At 43.0% G+C, this 22,927-nt stretch overlaps 1 protein-coding gene across 1 annotated transcript in view; it reads right to left on the bottom strand.

Moving 5' to 3' along the window:
- Positions 1 to 22,927, bottom strand: part of SNTG1 (syntrophin gamma 1) — a 2,212,578-nt gene that overhangs the window by 1,146,947 nt on the left and 1,042,704 nt on the right. The window contains exon 6 of the mRNA XM_029591258.1: positions 4,055 to 4,189. Coding sequence (XP_029447118.1) covers positions 4,055 to 4,189 — 135 coding nt within the window. The remainder of the gene's footprint in view (positions 1 to 4,054; positions 4,190 to 22,927) is intronic.

Below are 22,927 nucleotides of genomic sequence, written 5' to 3'. Positions count from 1 at the left end.
TGTAAAAAGTGTTTTGGGGGGGTCGGGAGGGTGGGGGAAGCTAAGGGGTTAGCTTTAAAGGGTCGGCGTGGGTTTTTTGTTTATCGGCTTGGACACAGCCGATAAACAAAACCGCGATTGGGCCCGATGGAAAAAAACCCACATGTGAATCGGAACCGGAATCCGAACCGATTCCGGTTCCGATTCACATCTCTATTTAAAATCATGAGTAGAATAGAATGGGTAAATGTTAATTTATTTACACTTTCAAAAAATAGTGAGTTGCTATTTAGCCAGCTAAGCGGTCAAAAAAAGAAAGCAGGTTGTAAGGAAAACCTAGTAATAAGATCCAATATGTAAAAGAAACCAGAATAGGAGTTAGACTCCAACTCCCAGAAGACACAGGGGTTATGGAGGGTAAAGGTCTGCCTAGGCTTTACTTCCTTGAGAGGAAGAGAGAGCTTCTCCATAGGAAGGGTGGGGCAGGAACAGGAAGGAGTTCCATTAGAATCAGGGGAAGAGACAGAGGAGATGGAGGTGGAGGTGTTGAGTAGTCTTGAGGATAAGCCTGACCTGATGGACCTGGGAGACGAGTGGTGACTAAGCCCTCCAGCACAGGATACACTCAGTGAATCTGCAGATCAGGAGCTTTAAGTGAACGCTACCGTGGGTGGTTATAGTGCAGCCATAGTGAAAGGGGAAGTACAAACCTCAGCTGCAGACTGCAGTGGAAAATGGCAGTAGGGCCTGGTTCCCATAGAACCAGGCCCATAGAGTAGAAGCCTGCCCTAGGTTGTGGAGGAAGCAATTGCGAGCAGCAGGTTTGAGGAATAAGGAAAGAGTTGCTTTATTACTGCATGATTTCAGGACTGTTGTTTGATAAAGTAAGGTAATCGAGACTAAACAATTGGGACAAGTTGGAACTATGTTTTCTTATGCCCAACTCATCAACTGGGTTGAGAGGGCCTGAATCCATAGCTGTGACACTCTGAAGGGAAGGAGTAAAAGGAGGCAATAGAGACTGGTGTACCTAGCCTGGGTGGGGTCTCTGAGGTAGAAACTGGGAGAAGCTGCAAGGAAAAGTCAGCAGCGGGACCGTAGAAAACCACCCCCAGAGACTTAACCAGCGTGTCATCTTCTTATTGAACTTGCGAATCCCAGCCGGATTGTAACTGGGAGAGTGACCGGTGGCACAGACCCATGACATTGGGTAAAGGCTTTTATATTGTGAAGTCCTGTGAAGGGGGACCATTTTTACCTGAGGGAATCTTGCTAAATAACTAGTTAGTATTGCAGCTAATACGCTTTGAAAAATTATCTTCTTCATTTCCTGTTTCCTTGGGTACCCACTTATTGTATACTCTTTGAGGCAGGGACTCATTTTGTCTATATATACAGTAATTAGTTATACAATACCTTGGTTTAGATCATAATATAAATGCTGCAATAAAAAAAATCAAATCTCTCTTTTACATTCTACTCTTACTGTCAGTTTATGCTCATCTGTGTGACACTTTTCCTCTTGTATGTTACTTTCTTCCATCTTTTTCTGACTAAATGGACCATACAGCAACCTCTCTAAAAGACATTAGTCTTCCCTTTCTGGCTTGCCATCAGTGCCAGAATGCATAAGATGGGGTTTAGCCCAGAATTAAAGAGGTGTACCCCCCTTATTTAGATGTAGCTCATTAGCTCATTCGCTCTCCCTGCTTTCTGCAGTCAAGTATTTTTGTGAAAAACTCAGCAATTTTGCATGAGTATTTTTCAAAATTTTGGCCCACAAAGCAATTTGCATTCTATTAAAATTAGTCACCAGCTACCAAAGTTTATACGTGAGACAATGGAAGGTGAAGTGTCTTGCCCAGAGTCACATGCACCATTAGAGGAAGAAGTAAAATTTGAAATTTGGCTTCCCTAGTTCTCATCTGGCTGATCTATCCACTCTGCTAGTCCTAGTGGAGGTCGAAGAAGACTCATGACAACTTTTCCTATTATTTTAGGGGAAGGCATATTGAGCTGCATGGCCCTTTAAGATGATGGTAGCCCCATGCATTGGGGGCCGCTATTATGCATTTTAGAGGTACCATGTTGTTTTGTCTCACAGACTTTTACCATGAGACAAAACAAGGCAGCAATACCACAGCAATATTTTGTCAGGGTGGGGCAAATTATTGTGGGCTCACCCCCTGTGATATTGGGCCTCTTCCATGATAAAATATCATGTCTTTGTGAATCTAGGCCTTAGTAAGATAATGAGAAGCACACTACTATGTTTTCATGTCCACTTTAAAATCAGTACAGCCATAGAAAAGTAGAAACTTTCAACAATTTACATCCTCCTGTACTAAATGGCTCAATTAATATGGGCAGACAGAAATATCAGCACCAAGCCCAGGCCAGTACTGAGGCTCCAATGCTGGTAATTTTATCCAGGACTACTAGAGTCCTGTTTTTTTTTGGGGGGTTAATAACAGTAATAAAAAGTAACATTAAGTTTTTGGGTATTTTTGAAGGAGGGTATTTTTGATGTATTCCATTTGGAAAGAACCAAAAATAAAATCTTTTATTGCATTTTTGGCATTTGTTTGAAAAAATAGATTCTTTTTGCATCTATGGGAAGAATGCTTAGCACATATTGCCCATAGAATTTAGAGGTCTCTGAGATAAATGAATATTTCAGGCTTTGTGCATAATATCTTTATAAAGCTTGTGCTGATATTCACAGCACAGCCACAAGAATAGCCAATACCATACCTGACTAGAAAATACAAAAACATGAAAGGAGTAAGGTAGGGACCCGCAATAAATATGCAGGAGATAAATTTGCATATATTGAGTCTCTGTGCTATGCAAATTTATCTCATGCATATTCATTGTGGATATCCTGAAAACTTGACTGGATACAGGGTCCCCAAGACAAGATTAGCAAGCCATGAATTAAGTTATAATTATTGACACATTACAGCTGAGAGGCAGGATCATACCACTTAAACAGAATTTAATGGGAATCAGAACGATGAGCAAAATTAACATATAAGTTAATTGCAAATGTAATTGACACTCAAAATATACATCATTGCACTCAAGAATAGTATTAACACATTCATAGTGTGTTCCTAACATCCAATATCAATTGAAAATAATTATCAAGTTAATGTTCAAAGGAGTTACTCATGTAAATGTAACATACTATCATAGCAATTTAAAAAAGATATTTGAGCACATAAAGTGCACTTACACAAGTAAATCCTATAGACAATTTTCAAAAGTGCATTTACATGTGCAAATCTAATTTTACGCATAAACTATTTTTGAAAATCAGGCCCTAATTCATCATTTACAGTCTATAGAATTCATTGACAATTAAAGTTGATCACCCCTATATGAATTTAGTACCCAATTCTAAATTATAGTGATAAACTCAGCAGTCATGTAGTGCTGAGTGATAGCCCATAGGAACAGAACTGGTCACAAAACACTCCTTGGCATCCAGTGCCTTAAGTATCCTACACAGAGGAATGGAAATAATTCAAGATCAAATATGCAAATTGTTGCCTGTTTTGAATATTGTGGATTTTAAAGATTTTTCTCAGGTTTGATGAATAAATTTGTTGAAATTTCCCCAGTGAATGTGGATATAATTCAATAAGATTGGATGCAGATTCATCATTGAATCTGCCAGTTATACATCCCAGAGATGGGCAAATCTGCTGGAACTTGGAAGTCATTTGGTGATCTACAGACTCTGCATAATAATAATAAAAACAACCCCACACAAACTAATTCAAAATATCCTTGTTCTTTCATTCATTTACTCAAAATTAGTTTACAAACTTGTTGTAAAAAATATTTGCACTTCCTTAAATGACAGGCATCTCCATATTCATAGAACCAAAATCAGTTTAAAAAAAATAAAAAAATATATATATATAAATTATATATATATATATATATATATATATATATATATATATATATAAATTAGAAGATTAAATAAAGATACAGTAACTATTTATAAAACAGAAATAACCTATGTCTTAAGTAATCTATTATAGCAGAAGAAAAAACTACTTACACCAGAATAGAAAGGCTCACCAGATACACAGATCACATCCTGCTCCTGGATCATCAATATATCTCTGGCTAAGTGCAGCCGCACTTTGAAAGGTTCCTGATTACCATCCTGCAGCAAACAAATTCCTGTCTTTGTCTTCAAGCAAAGAAACGGAAAGAAAGATTTACTTAGATTACAGATTGTTTTTAATACACCTCTATGAAGAAAAGCAATTGACATTTTAGAAGGTGAGGCCTAGATGCAACAATGAATTAACCTCTGGAAATCTGTTCAAAATGAGATCACATAACAAATAATGGCCGTTCCACATCAAGCTCAAGTGCAACATGCTCCAGTCTGTCTTGCAATTTAACTGCTGGGTTAAGTAAATCCAAGTGACGAATGGTCAGATGTGAGTTTGGTACACAAGTAAAGGGAAAAATTACAAAACGTCTGTCACTCGGTTAGCTAGTTGATATAGCACTTCTTAAACCCAAGCATTTAATTTCTTGTAGCTTCACCCAGGTCAAAAAGCTTCAGAAAAACAAAAGATATACTTTTCCAAAAGTATGCAAGCAAAATGACTTGCAAGCTGTTTACATTTTATTTGGATAGCTAGTTAGAGACATTCAATGTTTATATGGTGCTTTCAGCCAGTCTGCCTTAAAATAGTGACATTGAAATCTGGTCTTTATTGATTTGTGAATATACTCTAAAAGATTGAAAGTTGACATTGAGGGATAAATTTTGAAATTTTAAAGTGCCTTATTGCATGAGTAAACATTGTTATCCTTTCAAAGAGGATTATTTTCAAAGCCAAGAAAACACAACACCATGTGTTAAATACAGATTCAGTGTTTAAAACATGTTATTGGTAGCACTTGCTGGAGCATTAAGGATCTCACAATAATAAAAAAAAAACCAAAAAAGACTGGTATAATGCAGCTTTCAATGCTCTTGGGCTCCACATGATCCTTAATAAGGCTGCTACTTCTTAATAAGGCATGTTACCACTCCTTCCTGCTCCATCATAAATCCTACCCGCCAGAGATATGCAGATGACCTTACCTCTCCCACCCCCCAGCACCACCCCAGGCATCCATTTTACCTGGGGGCATCCTTGGGTTCATGCGGCAGAAATGAGACCCACACACTACTGTCCTGCTGGTGCTGAAATAAAAAAACTGTGCTGACTAACCCAGGGTTCCATTTTGCCCTCCTCATGTCCCATGAGAAGCAAAGGGAAGCCCTGGGTTAGCTGGCATTTTGAATTTTGCCATCATGATGAGGACAGAATCTATTGGACCTCACTCCTGCCCCTTGGGCCTGAGGATGCCCATAGGTAAGGGAAAAGATCCGAGGGGAAGGGTCCTAGGTTCCCTCCTCTTTTGGAATATGGGGGTGGGATTTGTGCTAGGGACATGGCTACCTGCATATATATGTTGGGGGTGTGGAGTAGTGAGGTTATGTTGGTGTCAGAAGGGATTAGGGATGTGAATCGTTTTTTAACGATTAAAATTATCGTCCGATAATTTTAATATCGTCTTAAATCGTTATAGAACACGATACAATAGAAATTCTAACGATTTATCGTTAAAAATCGTTAAATCGTGTTAGTGCGCACTAACGGGAGTTAGTGCGCACTAACTGAAAATGATACAAATTGACACTTTCCAGGTCAGTAAAGGTCAGTTAGGAATGAATATGTGTTCCTATTGGCTGGCTGCCCTCTTATCTATTGATGTTAACCAGGTTCCCACTGAGGTGATGGTTGGAGGGATGGGAAATGGAAATGGAAACTCAGGAACACTAACAGAAAATGATACAAATTATTGACACTATCCAGGTCAGTAAAGGTCAATTAGGAATGAATATGTATTCCTATTGGCTGGCTGCCCTCTTATCTATTGATGTTACCAAGGTTCCAACTGAGGTGATGGTTGGGGGGATGGGAAATGAAAACTGTTGGTAGTTGACAAAAAAAGTAATGTGATCAGTCAATATGACTAGAACCTGTGCCCTATTCCTGATACCAGGGGTGTTGTGATCTTCCTGCACTCAGTGCCCTATCCCTGATACCAGTCTGAGACAGCTCCCTCCCTGCATTACTAGTGAGAGGCTTGCTTCACAGACAGGGGGGAGCTGCCTGACCCTCACTCCTGACTTCCCCCATGTCCCAGCTAGTGAATGGTGTGTGGGTGAGGGGGGGGGAGGATGGTGAAGTCTGAGACAGCTCCCTCCCTGCATTACTAGTGAGAGGCTGGCTTCACAGACAGGGGGGAGCTGCCTGACCCTCACTCCTGACTTCCCCCATGTCCCAGCTAGTGAATGGTGTGTGGGTGAGGGGGGGGGGGGGGGGAAGGATGGTGAAGTCTGAGACAGCTCCCTCCCTGCATTACTAGTGAGAGGCTGGCTTCATAGACAGGGGGGAGCTGCCTGACCCTCACTCCTGACTTCCCCCATGTCCCAGCTAGTGAATGGTGTGTGGGTGAGGGGGGGGGGGAGGATGGTGAAGTCTGAGACAGCTCCCTCCCTGCATTACTAGTGAGAGGCTGGCTTCACAGACAGGGGGGAGCTGCCTGACCCTCACTCCTGACTTCCCCCATGTCCCAGCTAGTGAATGGTGTGTGGGTGAGGGGAGGGGGGGGGGAGGATGGTGAAGTCTGAGACAGCTCCCTCCCTGCATTACTAGTGAGAGGCTGGCTTCACAGACAGGGGGGAGCTGCCTGACCCTCACTCCTGACTTCCCCCATGTCCCAGCTAGTGAATGGTGTGGGTGAGGGGGGGGGGAGGATGGTGAAGTCTGAGACAGCTCCCTCCCTGCATTACTAGTGAGAGGCTGGCTTCACAGACAGGGGGGAGCTGCCTGACCCTCACTCCTGACTTCCCCCATGTCCCAGCTAGTGAATGGTGTGTGGGTGAGGGGGGGGGGGGGGAGGATGGTGAAGTCTGACACAGCTCCCTCCCTGCATTACTAGTGAGAGGCTGGCTTCACAGACAGGGGGGAGCTGCCTGACCCTCACTCCTCCAGGGTATTGTGATCTTCCTGCACACAGTGCCCTATCCCTGATACCAGGGGTGTTGTGATCTTCCTGCATGCAGTGCCCTATCCCTATTAATACCAGGAGTGTTGTGATCTTCCTGCACGCAGTGCCCTATCCCTAATACCAGGGGTGTTGTGATCTTCCTGCACACAGTGCCCTATTCCTGATACCAGGAGTGTTGTGATCTTCCTGCATGCAGTGCCCTATCCCTGATACCGGGATGTGTGCAAGAAGATCCCAACACCCCCGGTATCAGGAATAGGGCACTGTGTGCAGGAAGATCACAACACCCCTGGTATTAGGGATAGGGCACTGTGTGCAGGAAGATCACAACACTCCTGGTATTAATAGGGATAGGGCACTGTGTCCATGAAGATCACAATACCCCTGGTGCCAGGGATAGGGCACTGTGTGCAGGAAGATCACAACACCCCTGGTGCCAGGGATAGGGCACTGTGTGCAGGAAGATCACAACACCCCTGGTGTCAGGGTTAGGGCACTGTGTGCAGGAAGATCACAACACTCCTGGTATTAATAGGGATAGGGCACTGTGTGCAGGAAGATCACAACACCCCTGGTGCCAGGGTTAGGGCACTGTGTGCAGGAAGATCACAACACTCCTGGTATTAATAGGGATAGGGCACTGTGTGCAGGAAGATCACAACAACCCTGGTGCCAGGGTTAGGGCACTGTGTGCAGGAAGATCACAACACTCCTGGTATTAATAGGGATAGGGCAGTGTGTGCAGGAAGATCACAACACCCCTGGTGCCAGGGTTAGGGCACTGTGTGCAGGAAGATCACAACACTCCTGGTATTAATAGGGATAGGGCACTGTGTGCAGGAAGATCACAACATCCCTGGTGCCAGGGTTAGGGCACTGTGTGCAGGAAGATCACAACACTCCTGGTATTAATAGGGATAGGGCACTGTGTGCAGGAAGATGACAACACCCCTGGTGCCAGGGTTAGGGCACTGTGTGCAGGAAGATCACAACACTCCTGGTATTAATAGGGATAGGGCACTGTGTGCAGGAAGATCACAACACTCCTGGTATTAATAGGGATAGGGCACTGTGTGCAGGAAGATCACAACACCCCTGGTGCCAGGGTTAGGGCACTGTGTGCAGGAAGATCACAACACTCCTGGTATTAATAGGGATAGGGCACTGTGTGCAGGAAGATCACAACATTCCTGGTGCCAGGGTTAGGGCACTGTGTGCAGGAAGATCACAACACTCCTGGTATTAATAGGGATAGGGCACTGTGTGCAGGAAGATGACAACACCCCTGGTGCCAGGGTTAGGGCACTGTGTGCAGGAAGATCACAACACTCCTGGTATTAATAGGGATAGGGCACTGTGTGCAGGAAGATCACAACACTCCTGGTATTAATAGGGATAGGGCACTGTGTGCAGGAAGATCACAACACCCCTGGTGCCAGGGTTAGGGCACTGTGTGCAGGAAGATCACAATACTCCTGGTATTAATAGGGATAGGGCACTGTGTGCAGGAAGATCACAATACCCCTGGTATCAGGGTTAGGGCACAAGTTCTAGTCACATTGACTGATCACATTACTTGTTTTGTCAAGCTACCAACTGTTTCCATTTCCCATCCCCCATATACTGTCAGTGGGAAGCTTGGTAACATGAATAAATAAGAGGGCAGCCAATAGGAATACATATTCATTCCTAAACTGACCTTAACTGACCTGAAAAGTGTCAAATTGTATCATTTTCAGTTAGTGCGCACTAACTCCCAGTTAGTGCGCACTAATCGGAAAAAATGATTTTTAACGATTTTTAACTAAAAAATCGTGCCTAACACGATTTTCTTACCCTGCCACACGATTTCTATCGTTAAGACGATATGGAAAACGATTCACATCTCTAGAAGGGATTGTTTCTGAGGGGATTTTGTGTTGGTTGGATCTGACGTTGTCCATTTAAGGCTGAGAATGTGCATACTGTTTTCAGGAAAACACAGGCATTGGCACTGCTGGTAATAATTGCATATTCTCTGCTGGAGAAACATTGGATTTACTAAACTGGGATTCACATACTGCAGTTTAGTAAATCCTGTGAGAAATACCTTTTAAAATGGCATATTAATACATCGTTTTAAAGCAGCTTAGTAAACAGGACCCAGGGATGGTAACTTTCAAACCGGCTCATGTGCATGCATTTACGTGCATACGTCGGCCCATGCCCAGCGACACAGCCTTTTTATAACATACTTGCACATATGTGCACATGTTATAAAATAGCCTGGCTGTGCATACATGTGCAGCAAATGTTATATGGGCTTGCTCATGTGTGCATAAATCCCGCTTCTATAACATAAATCAGGGAATTTTAAAAGGGGTGTGGGCCAATGCCATTCCCAGTTTTTTCAGTTCATCTCTAGCTCACCCAGTTAAGAAAGAGGCCCTCAAAACCCCCCTAGTTTAATAGCCATCACTCCCCCTAGATAGCCCCAACCATTAAAATTGTGCAGATCTGCCTAGTTTTCTTTAATTTTAATATACACATCATACATGGCAGAAGTAAAGTTACGCGGCAGGGAGCCTTGGCGTGTGCTTTGCCGCATAAATATTTACACGCACATCTCAGGTTCACGCCCAGAAACTCCCATGCCCCGCCTAGACAATGCCCACTACCTGCACCTTTTTGAAAATTTTTGAGATGTGCACACTGCGAGAGATACACTCTTTCAACATAGACTGTCTGGGGTCTTCACTTGAATGCTGCTGTCTTTGCCCTTAGGCTGTTCCCCTTTGAGTGTGCTCATTCAACATGGACTGTCTGGGGCCTTTACTTGAACTCTGCTGCCTTGGCCCTTAGCCTGGCCCCCCTTTGAATGCACTCTTTTAACATGTACTGTTTGGGGCCCTTTTGGTTTATATCACATAGTTGTGCTGCTATCAGCTCTAATATTAGAGCTATACTGTAGCTATACTGTAGCTATTGGGAGCCACTTCTATTTCCTATGTTCTTTGCTATAATCATCATTGTGCAAAAGGATAAGATGCTAATACCATATATATAAAATGCTTCCATTTATAACAACCAGGCTGATACAGTGACAGGAGCGGCGGCTGTCAGCGGGTTTGACAGCCGACGCTCAATTTTGCCGGCGTCAGTTCTCGAGCCCGCTGACAGCCACGGGCTCGGAAACCGGACGCCGGAAAAACTGAGCGTCCGGTTTTCGGCCCGACAGCCGCGGGCCGAATTCAAATTTTTTTTTTGTAACTTTTTTTTTACTCTTCGGGACCTCCGACTTAATATCGCCATGATATTATAACATACTTGCACAGTTTTTACTGCTTTTCTGTGCACTTTCCCGGTGCCGGAAGAAATTAGCGCCGACCTTTTGGTCGGCGCTAATTTCTGAAAGTAAAATGTGTGGCTTGGCTGCACATTTTACTTTCTGTATCCCGTGCATACCTAATAGGGCCATCAACATGCATTTGCATGTTGAGGGCGTTATTAGGTGCCGCGGGTTGGACGCGCATTTTCCTCCCCTTACTGAATAAGGAGTAAGGGAAAACGCGCATCCAAGAGCAGGCTAATAGTACGCTCCGTCGGAGCGCACTGTACTGTATCAGCCTCATTGTATGCAGATGTCTATACCCAATGTGCTTTTCATTTAACTTACAATGCCATGTGCAATTACATATCTTGTCCTTGCAGAATGTGCTTACCAAAGATGTTGACTTGCTTTCAATCTTTTGAAATTTGTAGTGTAATAAAGTGCTCACAGGTTTGAAAGAATACTTTCTGCTTGCCTGTTTTTAGTGTGTGCTTTTTCTCTTAAGGGTTCACTAGGTCAAAGGTTTGGGATCAACATACAATCAAAAGCAGATTGTATGCTCCCAAGGAAGAAAGCAAGAGCTAAACAGGAAGCTCCATACTATGGAGCTACAATATTGGCTCCAGCTGCCTTCTTCAGAGAGCATACTCTTAAATAACAATTGGGTACATAGGCATATATGTGAGATGGACACTAGATAGCTACTGTTCAATTCCATATACAGTCTGGTGCAACAGGTGTAGAAATGCTTGGCTAGAGGTGCACTAGCTATGTCTTCACTCTGTTGGAGACCAATTGGTTGTCTAATTATGCAAAGGTCATAGTGTACCTCTTACAAACGATTGGCCTGTAAAATTGTGAAGATATATCCCCTCTGTCTAAACAATGGTTGTTCTCTCTGGTTCTGGCACCGAATGCTATCATGACAGAGGGCTACTTTAAAATTACATAAAACACACATAGAGGTAGATTTTCAGAGGGTTACGCACGTACGTTACACGCGTAACCCCCGAAAACCTACCCCAAAACCCCCTGCGCGCGCCGAGCCTATCTTGCATAGGCTTCCAGTGCGCAAAGCACCGGGATGCATGTAAGTCCCAGGGCTTTCCTGGGGGGGGGCGTGTTGGGGGCGTGTCGCGACGGCATGTCATCTGGGGCGTGTCGTTGGCGTGACGCGGACGGTGCGTCATCCGGGGGGCAGGGCCGCGGGTGTGGTTCCGGCCCGGGGGCGTTCCCCATGGCCTCAGCCTCCAGACCAGCCCCCAGACCGGAACATGGCACGCCGCCTCGAGCAGGCATAACTTTTGTGTCAAAGGTAGGGGGGTATAGATAGGGCCGGGGGGATGGGTTAGGTAGGGGAAGGGAGGGGAAGGTGGGGGAAGGTGGGGGGAGGCCGGTTTCATACGTTTGTTAATAGGCAACCCCCTAGGTGCCTTGTTATTTAATCATTAACTCACCCTCCGACCTCCATTTTTTTTATTTCAAATGTATGTTTAAAAACTTTAAGAGATAGGCAACAGGGAAACCCCTGTTTTCTTTTTATTTTGCCTTTTATTTTAACTTTAAACTTATGTCCATGTATATCTTCGTGTGCTGCAAACACTTCTTATTTATTTGTTAAACCATCAGAAAACTAACCACTACTTAGCTTTGAAATGTCCTGAATGTTCATCCTTGCTTCCGTTTAAAGAATCCCGTTTCAAAACATCCCGACTTGCGCAAGTTTCGACACCGAATGTCTTCATCAGGGTTTGTCTACCCCCTTTTTTCTTTTTTCCTTTTTTTATAAAATCCAACGAATCTGAATCCCGAATGCAACGTATGGCGACTCTCTGCACATCCCTACTATATCTCGTAAGTGATAATATCCTATATCCTTTTGGGTGGGGTATACATTAAAGCTCCACCCATTTTTTCTAAACAGGAAAATCTACTTTTGAGAACTCTGATAATGCATTCTATGACACTGCAAGTAGAACATAAGGCCTCTTTGTACCTCATCTCCACTGACGTATTGGGAATAGCAACAGGGGTGAGAAACCAGGTCCTGCAACCATATCCCAAATCTCATATGGCAAAGATAGAATGGGAGCATCAATCACACCACAGTCACTCTGAGATCTGGCTGCCAAAGCATGTCTGCCCTAACACAGGGAATATGCTAGGCCCCAAAATGCATAGGTTGCTGCTTTGGCTTTACCTGTGTGATGGGCAAGGCAAGCTGTGTCTGACATCCTGGCTGACCCATCACTAACAGAGCACACCTGATCTGCGAGTACCTGCAGTGTAGACACTTAAAAGTTGTGATTAACCAGTGAGATTTCCTCTGCTTCAAATGAGAGGAATGGAAAAGACCACTGTTTAAAATCAATCTGTAAAAAGTGTGTAGTGTCTGATCATACACCAAGCTCTATGCCAAGTGTATAGTTTGGCCTCACAAGATTAGAGGGCCTCTGGAGGTGGAGCATGGGGAGCAAATACCAAGCCCAGGTGCAAAGGCATGCAGACCTAACTGCACATGCATTGTCAGCAATGCTGTTACATTCTCCACAGCCCCTCCACTCATGACCTGTCGTTTGCTGCTAACACATAGCCAGTGATGGAATAGAGGAAGAAATACTGCTCTTACCTACAAGCCAGCCATCACCGTAGAGGCCATCCTCAAAATGTTCATACAGGTCCGATTGCCTAAATTAAAGGAAACCTGCATGGCTCTCTGATACCAGGCCACCATGTTGAGGATGCACATTTGAGCATCACAGACCACTTGCACATTGATGGAGTAGAAGAGCTTTCTGATGCATAAGATCTCCTCCCTGTCATGGGGTGGGTTGATAGATATGTGAGTGCAGTCGATAGCTCCCAGAACAGTGGGAAAGTTAATGATGTCATAAAAGGCTCTCTTCAATTCCATCAAGTCCTGAGTGTCACGAGGAAATGTATATAGCAATTCATGCAGTCAGATACAGCTGTAATGACCTGGTCCAGACAGAGGGAAAAGTGGGTTTGGAAATTCCCCTCATGAACCCTATTGTATTTGGAAAGAGACAGTTGCCATGAAATGTAGGGTGACCAATAGTTTGGTGAGGCCCAGCACAGCAAGGAACCTTTCTGTGACTAGATCCAGATCCCTCAGATTACTTCATATAATTCCAGGTGATACCTGCTAACCCCATAATCCTCTGGCATGCCACCAATGAGGCTTGTGGAGAAAGATGTGCTTCCTGTATCTCCTCCGCCATGCCTGTCTGCAAACCAAGTGCTGCGGTGGATCATAACCCTCTCCCTGCGGGACTAATGGTGAGGATTCTGGTGCAGGGACTTCCCCTGGAGGGTTTGGAACTTTCCTTGCCTGTTTTTGTGGTTGTTGTTGTTCCTCTTGTTCTTGTCTATGTCAAGCCTCCTGAAGCATCCAGTATACCTCAACAACTAAACCTGCCACAAACATTATGGGCCATATTTTCAAAGGATAATGAAGCCGGGCCTATTTTAGAAAAGCCCCGGGACTTACACGCATTCTGGGGCTTTACGTGGAGGAAAGCCCCAGGACACGTGTAAGTCCCGGGGCTTTACTAAAGGGGCGGTCCGAGGGCAGGGTGGGTTAGGGCGGGGCCAGAGGCCTCCAGCAGAGCGGCCATTGCCACTGTGTTGGAGGATCGCATGCCGGCAGGCTGCCGGCGCGCGCAAATTGTGCCTGCCCAGAGGCGGGCACAAAAGGTAGGATGAACATTTTGGGGGGGTTAGAGAGTAGGGTTGGGGGGGGAAGGTTAGGGGAAGGGGTGGGAAGGTTAGGTTAGGGGGAAGGGAAGTTCCCATGTTAGTGTGCATTAAGCTATCGCAGAATGCAGTAGGATACCTTAATTTGCATTAACTCCTCCCACATGCATATTACATTTTAAATTTGCATGCTAGCTTGCATTGCATTATTTACCGCGCTCCCAGTGTGCTTTAGATATCTTTTAACGCATGTTCAGGACCTAACACGCTTTGAGGAATGATACAGTATAATCGCCTTTTAGTTAGTGCTTTCTGGGTAATACAGTCTGCAAAGATTCCAGTTTTAATCAAGAGAGCAAACACTAGTACTAGTATTAAAATAATAATTTAAAAGATGATAGCAGACAGCAGTTTGCTCTGTTGTTCCCAGCTATATTATTCTAGGTAGGGATATAATCCAGGTGTCAGTGGTACATGAATTTCACCAGGAAGCCTATGATTTATGGATGTGGAATCATGAATATGTTATTTATATTTTATGTACTTTTAAATAATATTACAGTGTCTGTTACGGTCAATGAAATTGAATTGTACATTAGTTTGTTTCAGTAATGCAAAGACAGTTTTGCAAGATTCTTTTGATTTGTAACAGTTTCTTAGATAACAGAAATGTCTCACACAAAAGAAGCCCACATTCTGGGGCACATGCATATTTGTGCATGCTTGGATCTGAATCCCTCTTCCCCTCCACCACCTCTATAGGAGTCCCCATGTCTCTGCTGACATGTCCTGAAAGTGTGATGTGGAATCAAGGACACCAAAAATAAAAATGGTAAGGGTTACACACACACATAGCTAGTTATAATAACATAAGCCCTCTTTTCTTTGTAAAGTAGGCTAAAAGACCTTATTTATTTCTAACTTTTACCTTAGTTTTGTTTTTTTATAAAATTGGAAGAATTTAAATTTGTTTTATTTAATTTTCAAGTTGGTGATATTTGAACTTTAATAAAGTTGAGGTTTACTAGCAGTTGCAAGAAAAAAAGCACGATATTGATACAGAAAAGAAAAATATTTTACCATCAAACCCAAGTCTCAATTCTTTAATGTATAACTACTACTTGATCTTTACTTGACACAGCAGCTTCTCACACCTCCTAGGACTATCCATTTTATTTATTTATTTATTTATTTAGATATTTTATATACTGCCATTCCATACCACTATGTGCTGTTGTCTGTCACTGACACAAGTTTTAATCCATCCATAACCTTGGGATCCACTCCCAATCTGCTCATTTTATTCTTGAGCCTTCTATTTGGGACCACATCAAAAGCTTTGTTGAAATCTTTTTTTATCTACTTCTTTAAGAACATAAGAATATAAGAAGTTGCCATGTTAGATCAGACCAAGGGTCCATCAAGCCCACATCTTGTTTACAACACTGGCCAATCCTGGTTACAAGTTACCTGGCAAGTACCCAATCATTATGTAGATCCCATGCTACTAATGCCAGTAATAGCAGTGGTTATTCCCTAAGTTAATGTGATTAATCGCAGTTAATGGATTTCTCCTCCAGGAACTTATCCAAACCTTTTTCAAACTCAGCTACACTATCTGCCTTAACCAGAACCTTTGGCACCAAATTCCAGAGCTTAATTGTGTGTTGAATGAAAAATATTTTTCTCCAATTTGTTTTAAATTTGCTATTTGCTAACTTCTTGGAGTGCCCCCTAGTCCTTCTATTATTAAAAAGAGTAAATAACCGATTCACATTTACCCATTCAAGACCCCTCATGATTTAATAGACCTCATCATATCCCCCCTCAGCCATCTCTTCTCCAAGCTGAACAGCCCTAACTTCTTTAGCCTTTCCTCATAGGGAAGTTGATCCTTCTATTTTATTATTTTGTTCGCCCTTCTCTGTACCTTCTCCAGTGCAACTTTATCTTTTTTGAGGTGCAAACAGAATTGTACACAGTACTCAAGGTGCGGACTCACTATGGAGCAATACAAAGGCATTATGACAATCTCCGTTTTATTCACCAATCCTTTCCTAATAATTCCTAACATTCTGTTTGCTTTTTTGGCTGCTGCAGCACACTGAGCTGACAGTTTCAATTATTATCCACTATGATGCCTGGATCTCTTTCCTGGGTGGAAACTCCTAACCTGAAACCTAACATTGTGCAACTACAGCATGGGTTATTTTTCCCAATATCCATCACCTTGCATTTGTCCATATTAAACTTCATCTGCCATTTAGAAGCCCACTTTTCCAGTCTTGTAGGGTCATCCTACAATTTATCAGAATCCACATGTGATTTAACTATTCTGAATGATTTTACCTCATTTGTCGTATCCCTTTCCAGATCTTTAAAAAATATATTGAAAAGCACTGGTTCAAGTTCAGATCCCTGAGGCACTCCGCTGTTTACCATTTCCCACTAGAGATGTGAATCGTGTGATCAATCGTCTTAACGATCAATTTTGGCTGGGGGGGGGAGGGAATCTGATCGTCACGGTTTTGATTTTTTTCTAAATCGTTTAAATCGTAAATCGGGGGAGGGCGGGAAAACCGGCACACTAAAACAACCCTAAAACCCACCCCGACCCTTTAAAATAAATCCCCCACCCTCCCGAACCCCCCCAAATGTTTTAAATTACCTGGGGTCCAGTGGGGGGATCCCGGTGTGATCTTCCACTCTCGGGCCAAGGCTGCGTTAATATAAATGGCGCCGGCGCTACCTTTGCCCTGTCATATGACAGGGCAAAGGTAGCGTCGGAGCCATTTTGGTTCCTGTCCCCCGACGTCACGAGCGTAGGAGATCGCTCCCGGACCCCCGCTGGACCCCCAGGGACTTTTGGCCAGCTTGGGGGGGCCTCCTGACCCCCACAAGACTTGCCAAAAGTCCAGCGGGGGTCCGGGAGCTACCTCATGCACTAGGGCCGTATTGCAAAATGGCGCCAGCGTATGGCCAGCGCCATTTTGCAATACGGCAATACGGCCATACGGCCGGCGCCATTTTGCAATACGGCCCTAGTGCATGAGGTCGCTCCCGGACCCCCGCTGGACTTTTGGCAAGTCTTGTGGGGGTCAGGAGGCCCCCCCAAGCTGGCCAAAAGTCCCTGGGGGTCCAGCGGGGGTCCGGGAGCGATCTCCTGCGCTCGTGACGTCGGGGAACAGGAACCAAAATGGCGTCAGCGCTATCTTTGCCCTGTCATATGACAGGGCAAAGGTAGCGCCGGCACCATTTCTATTAACGCAGCCGTGGCCCGAGAGTGGAAGATCACACCGGGACCCCCCCACTGGACCCCAGGTAATTTAAAACATTTTTGGGGGGTTCGGGAGGGTGGGGGATTTATTTTAAAGGGTCGGGGTGGGTTTTAGGGTTGTTTTAGTGTGCCGGTTTTCCCGCCCTCCCCCTTCCCCTCCCTCTCCCCCGATTTACGATTTTTGACGATAAATCGGGGGAATTCCTATTGTATCGCGCCTCTAATGATTTTTGATGATTTAAAATATATCGGACGATATTTTAAATCGTCAAAAAATGATTCACATCCCTATTTCCCACTGAGAAAACTGACCATTTAATCCTCCTCTCTGTTTCCTGTCTTTTAACTGGTTTCTAATCCACTAAAGGACATTGTCACTATCCCATGACTTTTTAGTTTTCTTAGGAGCCTCTCATGAGGCTTTAGTCACGCAACCAAACAAAAAAAATCTATCAGATTCATTTCACATGACCTTCGTCAGTAAAAATATGTTGCCTCAGATTCTGCAGCCCACTGGAATATAGATAACTAAATACCCTTTCCTTCAGCAGAGTCTCCTTCAATATTCCCACCACTGAAATAAGGTTAACCACTTTGTAATTTCTAATCTCCACTCTACTACCATTTTTGTGAAGCAGGACCAAAATCATGCTTCTCCAATCTTGCATCATTTTTCCAGTCTCTAGGGAACTACTGAGCAGGGTTTTTCATTGGACCCACCAGCACCTATTTGAGCTCCCTTGGAATCCCAGGATGTATCACATCTGTGTTCATGTTCACGTTTGCTAGTTCCATCCAAACATACTGTAGCCCGGGCACTTCTTGGGTTACCAGTCAGCCCTGGGTATTTAGTGATAGTGTCTGCTAGTCAGAATAGGATGGATTTTTGGGAGGTTAGTACTGATAGAGCTCCTCCTTCTGCAGGGTTTTGCCTTGGCCTGCTCACTGGTATTACTATATAATAGCTCCCCAATTACAGCTGAGGAGGCAGTTCTTTGGGTTAAGTACTGAGTACAGAAGTCAGCGAGAAGTTAGATTTTTGTTAGTTTATAGTACCAGCCAGTTTTAGCCAGGCAAGCCCTGCTTGGTGGTCCAGGCTATGGTTGGGATGGGGTTTTCTTCCCAGTCCACTCACTGGCTGGTTTGAGCTATTCCCCTCTGGGTAATTTATGGAACCTTTAGCCTTTAAGTAGTGGGGCCTCATTAGAGTTTGTTTAGCTCTTGGCTCAGAGAAGGGGAACCTTGAGTCTGGGTCTGGGCCTGGGCAGGGTAGACAAGACCTACCCTCCATTAGCCTCAGTGGGGAAGAAGATGTCAGTGACCTGCTGTGAGCTACCCCAGTGTTTTGCTGAGTTTTGTAAATCTAATTTCAAGATCCAGGAGCAAGTTATGACTGCCTTTCCTTCCTGCCGGGAGCATTAAGAATCCTGCTCCAAGGGATACTTCCCATCACGGATCTGAAGGAAAGAACAAGGAGTGAAGCAGTAACCAAGGCTAATCAAACTGTGAGTGAAGGCAAAGCCTTACGTCTGGGAAGTTAACCATCCAGTGCTTCCAAACCCTAGGGAAAGAGAACATTTATCTCTCTGTGCAGAGACTGCAACAAAATATCCTTGCCAGTTGGAAGGGGTGGTTTTGCCCATCAAAAGGACACCCTGCTCACCAGGGGGCCCCTATTTGTCCAAGCCCTGGAAGGTGGGAATTCCCCTGGTTGGCATTTGACCTTCTTGTACAGATTGAGGAGGCAATTGCAACAAGAGGAATCACTGTGCTGCTGTGGATAAGATTGTGTCATTTTTCATTAATTTCATCAGTACACTTTGGGACAGACATACATTGGTTGCTTCTGGGAAAAAAGTAAAGCCACCCTTGGAAATCATCTCCCTCTCCATCCAATCAAGAATCCAGGATATGGAAGGAAGAGTCAGGGATCAACTAGCCTGGGAATGCTCCTGTCCCCAAGAGAATAACACATACTTTTATGGCCTCATCAGTTAGCAGTCTGCACCTGGGGTTGGGGTTACACATAATCTTTTGTAAATAGGGTGGAATTCATTCTTTTATTACAAACATATAATTAAAAACATTTATATGATTTATATTCACTCATACCACACTCATACCACATTCATCCAACAATAAAAATACAATACAATAATACTTATTGCACATATCCCTATAATCTTAAAATACAATATTCATTACATTTTTATTTACTCTTCAATAGTTTTTCCTATTATGTACCTACATTTCTTATAGATGCTAATCTGTTATGTCAAAATCTTCGCTATAGCTAAATATATTTAATTTCTCTACATATACCCTGTTATACAAAGTTCCCAACAAAAATTATTTCCTCATACTACTGAAAAAAATCCTGACAAGAGACTCCTGTTTCACCCAATGGTTTCCTCAGGGGATCACTACAACACGATTATTTTTTCTTTCCACTTTAGGGAACATCCAATCAATTGATAAACTTCTGTTGTTCTTATTACATACAGGGAACACCCAACTCTACTTCTTGTTCAAACCAACGATCTTCATCAGCTTATTCTTTTCAATATAAACATAAACTGATCAATATTATACTGCTTAAAAACATTTAGCAATTCATACTTATATTAATGTTCATTTTCCAAGGACATAATTTACCCAGTCACCACTTCCTATTTATGATGTTCCTACAATATATTTCAAAATATATATTTTTTTAAAACACATATCACCATATAACAAATCACACTCACCTCTTTTACCTTCTAATATCTTTTATTACATCCATTTCAGCTTTTCCTTTATACGATTTTAACAAACAGCTGTTCACCTCCTGAATTCTTCCATCATCAGACCACGGTTCCATCAGTTATAATGGTTCTCCACACCAACACTAACTATTTAAAGAACATTATGTACAACCACATTTACCATCAATAAATACCTTTATCTCACCATTTCTCTTTTCAAGATGTATATACTAACCTTAATGATTTCTACACGGGTTTCCAAACCAGCTCGACTATTTTACCTTTCCACAACTGCGCTCTCAATGCTTTCTTTCTCTTTTTGAATCTCCCCACGGTTCCGTCAGTTATAATGATTTTCACACCAACACTATAACCATTCAAAGAAAATGATATATAACCACATATATCATCGATAAATACCCTCCATTTCTCTCACTTTTCTTTTCAAAGTATATATACTAACCTTAATAATTTCTACACAAATTTCCAACCCAGCTCAAGTGCTTCACCTTTCCACAATGCTGCGGCTGCGCGTTCAATGATTCCTTTCTCTTTTTAAATCTCCCCACAGTAACTCCCATTTCATATGTCACCCGGGTAAACCACACATTAGTTCCTAAATGCTGCGTCAATAAACACAAGTCCCTCGAAATCTCTGATATACTGTAACCTGTTCAAGTCCTTTCATGATTTTGTAGACCTCTATCACATCCCCCCTCAGCCATTTCTTCTCCAAGCTGAACAGCCCTAACCTCTTTAGCCTTTCCTCATAGGGGAGCCGTTCCATGTCCTAATCCACTCTAACCTACCCTATCCAATACTAAATGAACACATTCTACTCCACATCTCTGGACGTCTCTGGACTTGCTCCTTTCTCTGATATATTTGAAGAATGTTTTGTCACTTCACTTTACCTCTCTAACAATGCATTCTTCCAATGCATTCTTAAAATCATTTTGATCACACTTCTCTGCATTTTCTCCAATGCAACTATATATTTTTTGAGATGTGGCAACCAGAATTGCTTACAGTATTCAAGGTTCGGTCTCACCATGGCATGTTAGAGAGGCATTATGACATTCACCCATCCAGCCATTCCCTTCTTAATAATTCCTAACATTCTGTTTGCTTTTGTGACCGCCACAGCACACTGAGCCAATGATTTCAATGTATTATCCACTAGGGATGTGAATCGTTTATCTGACAATTGAAAATATTGTCTGATATTTTCAATATCATCCGATATCGGGGGGTCCCCGATAGCGATAGGAAACCCCACAATTAATTTAGTGGGTTTTCTTACCATTTTGGGGGGGTGGGGGTGGGAAGAAAGGGCACAACCTAGAAACACAACCTGACCCTTTAAAATGAGTTTGTTAGTATCCCCCACCCTCCGGACCCACCCCCCAAAAATTTTTAAATACATGGTGGTCCAGCGGGGGTCCCGGGAGCATTCTCCCATGCTCGGGCTGTTGGCTGCCACTAATCAAAATGGTGCCGATAAAAAAAACCCGATCGGACTGCAAGATAAAAATTTCACGATGTGAATCGGAACCGGAATCCGAACCCATACCAGTTCTGATTCACATCTCTATTATCCACTATGATGCCTAGATCTCTTTCCTGGGTGGTGACTCTTAAGATGGAACTTAAAATTGTGTAACTACAAATTGGGTTATTTTTCCCTTTATGTATCACCTTTCACTTGTCTACATTAAATTTTTTCTGCCATTTGTACACCTAATCTTCAAGACTCACAAGGTCCTCCTGCAATTTATCACAATCCACTTGAGATTTAACTACTCTGCATTATTGTCTGTCATCTGCAAATTTGATCACCTCACTTGATGATTACAGGAGAATGAGCCTCATGGATAATAACATTTATCTATTTATTTATTTATTTTGGATTTTTATATACCGACATTCTTATATCAGGTACAAATCATACCGGTTTACATTAAAAACAGAGTATGCAGGAAAATAGGTTTCCTAAGTCAAATACATTGAACATATTTAATAAACAAGGGATTACTAAACACTATGAAAAAGGTTAATTAACAAAGGAAAACTTAAGGGAATTAAAATAAGCGTAGCACAAAAGATTGCACAAAGGGGTGCACAAAGGGGAGTGCCCCTTTGGCACACCCCTTCAGCACGCGACGCACGGTGCGCAATGCCTGGTGGAATGTGGCTGTTTATCGGCTCGCCGCTGAGAGTGATGACGTCAGTGGGGGCAGGTCTCTTCATCCCTGAGTTCACAGCATTCTCAGTTTCAGCGCAAAGTTTTTACAATTTTTTTGGTCTCTTTTTCTCTCAGCGATTGCCCCTAAAGGTGCCCGGTACTGGTGGGCTGCACCTCCGCATCACTGCCTGGTGGAAAGTGGCTGTTTACCGGCTCGCCGATGAGCGTGATGACGTCAGTGGGGGCGGGTCTCTTCATCTCTGAGTTCACAGCATTCTCAGTTTCAGCACAAAGTTTTTACAATTTTTTTGGTCTTTTTGGTCTCTTTTTCTCTCAGTGATTGCCCCTAAAGGAAATGATCATTCTTTACATGACTGGGAGTGGCAACAAGTCTACAGATTTGGAAAAAAAAAAAAAGGTTTAATTTGCTTTTTAAGAATATTTACAACTTCTGTGTTACATCTTTTTAAGATAAGTTTTGAATGTATTTATTTACCAAAATTGATGGATAATGTTTGCAAATAAATAAGGGTGAATCAAACCAAGGCTATTAAAACCTACAATTATTTCTACTAAGAAATAGATTTTAAAAGCATTGCATATGTGAGCCG

The sequence above is a fragment of the Rhinatrema bivittatum genome, chromosome 2 (assembly GCF_901001135.1).
Source record: "Rhinatrema bivittatum chromosome 2, aRhiBiv1.1, whole genome shotgun sequence".
NCBI lineage: Eukaryota > Metazoa > Chordata > Amphibia > Gymnophiona > Rhinatrematidae > Rhinatrema > Rhinatrema bivittatum.
The sequence above is the reverse complement of the archived record's forward strand: the minus strand, read 5'-3'. Positions and strand labels throughout refer to the sequence as shown.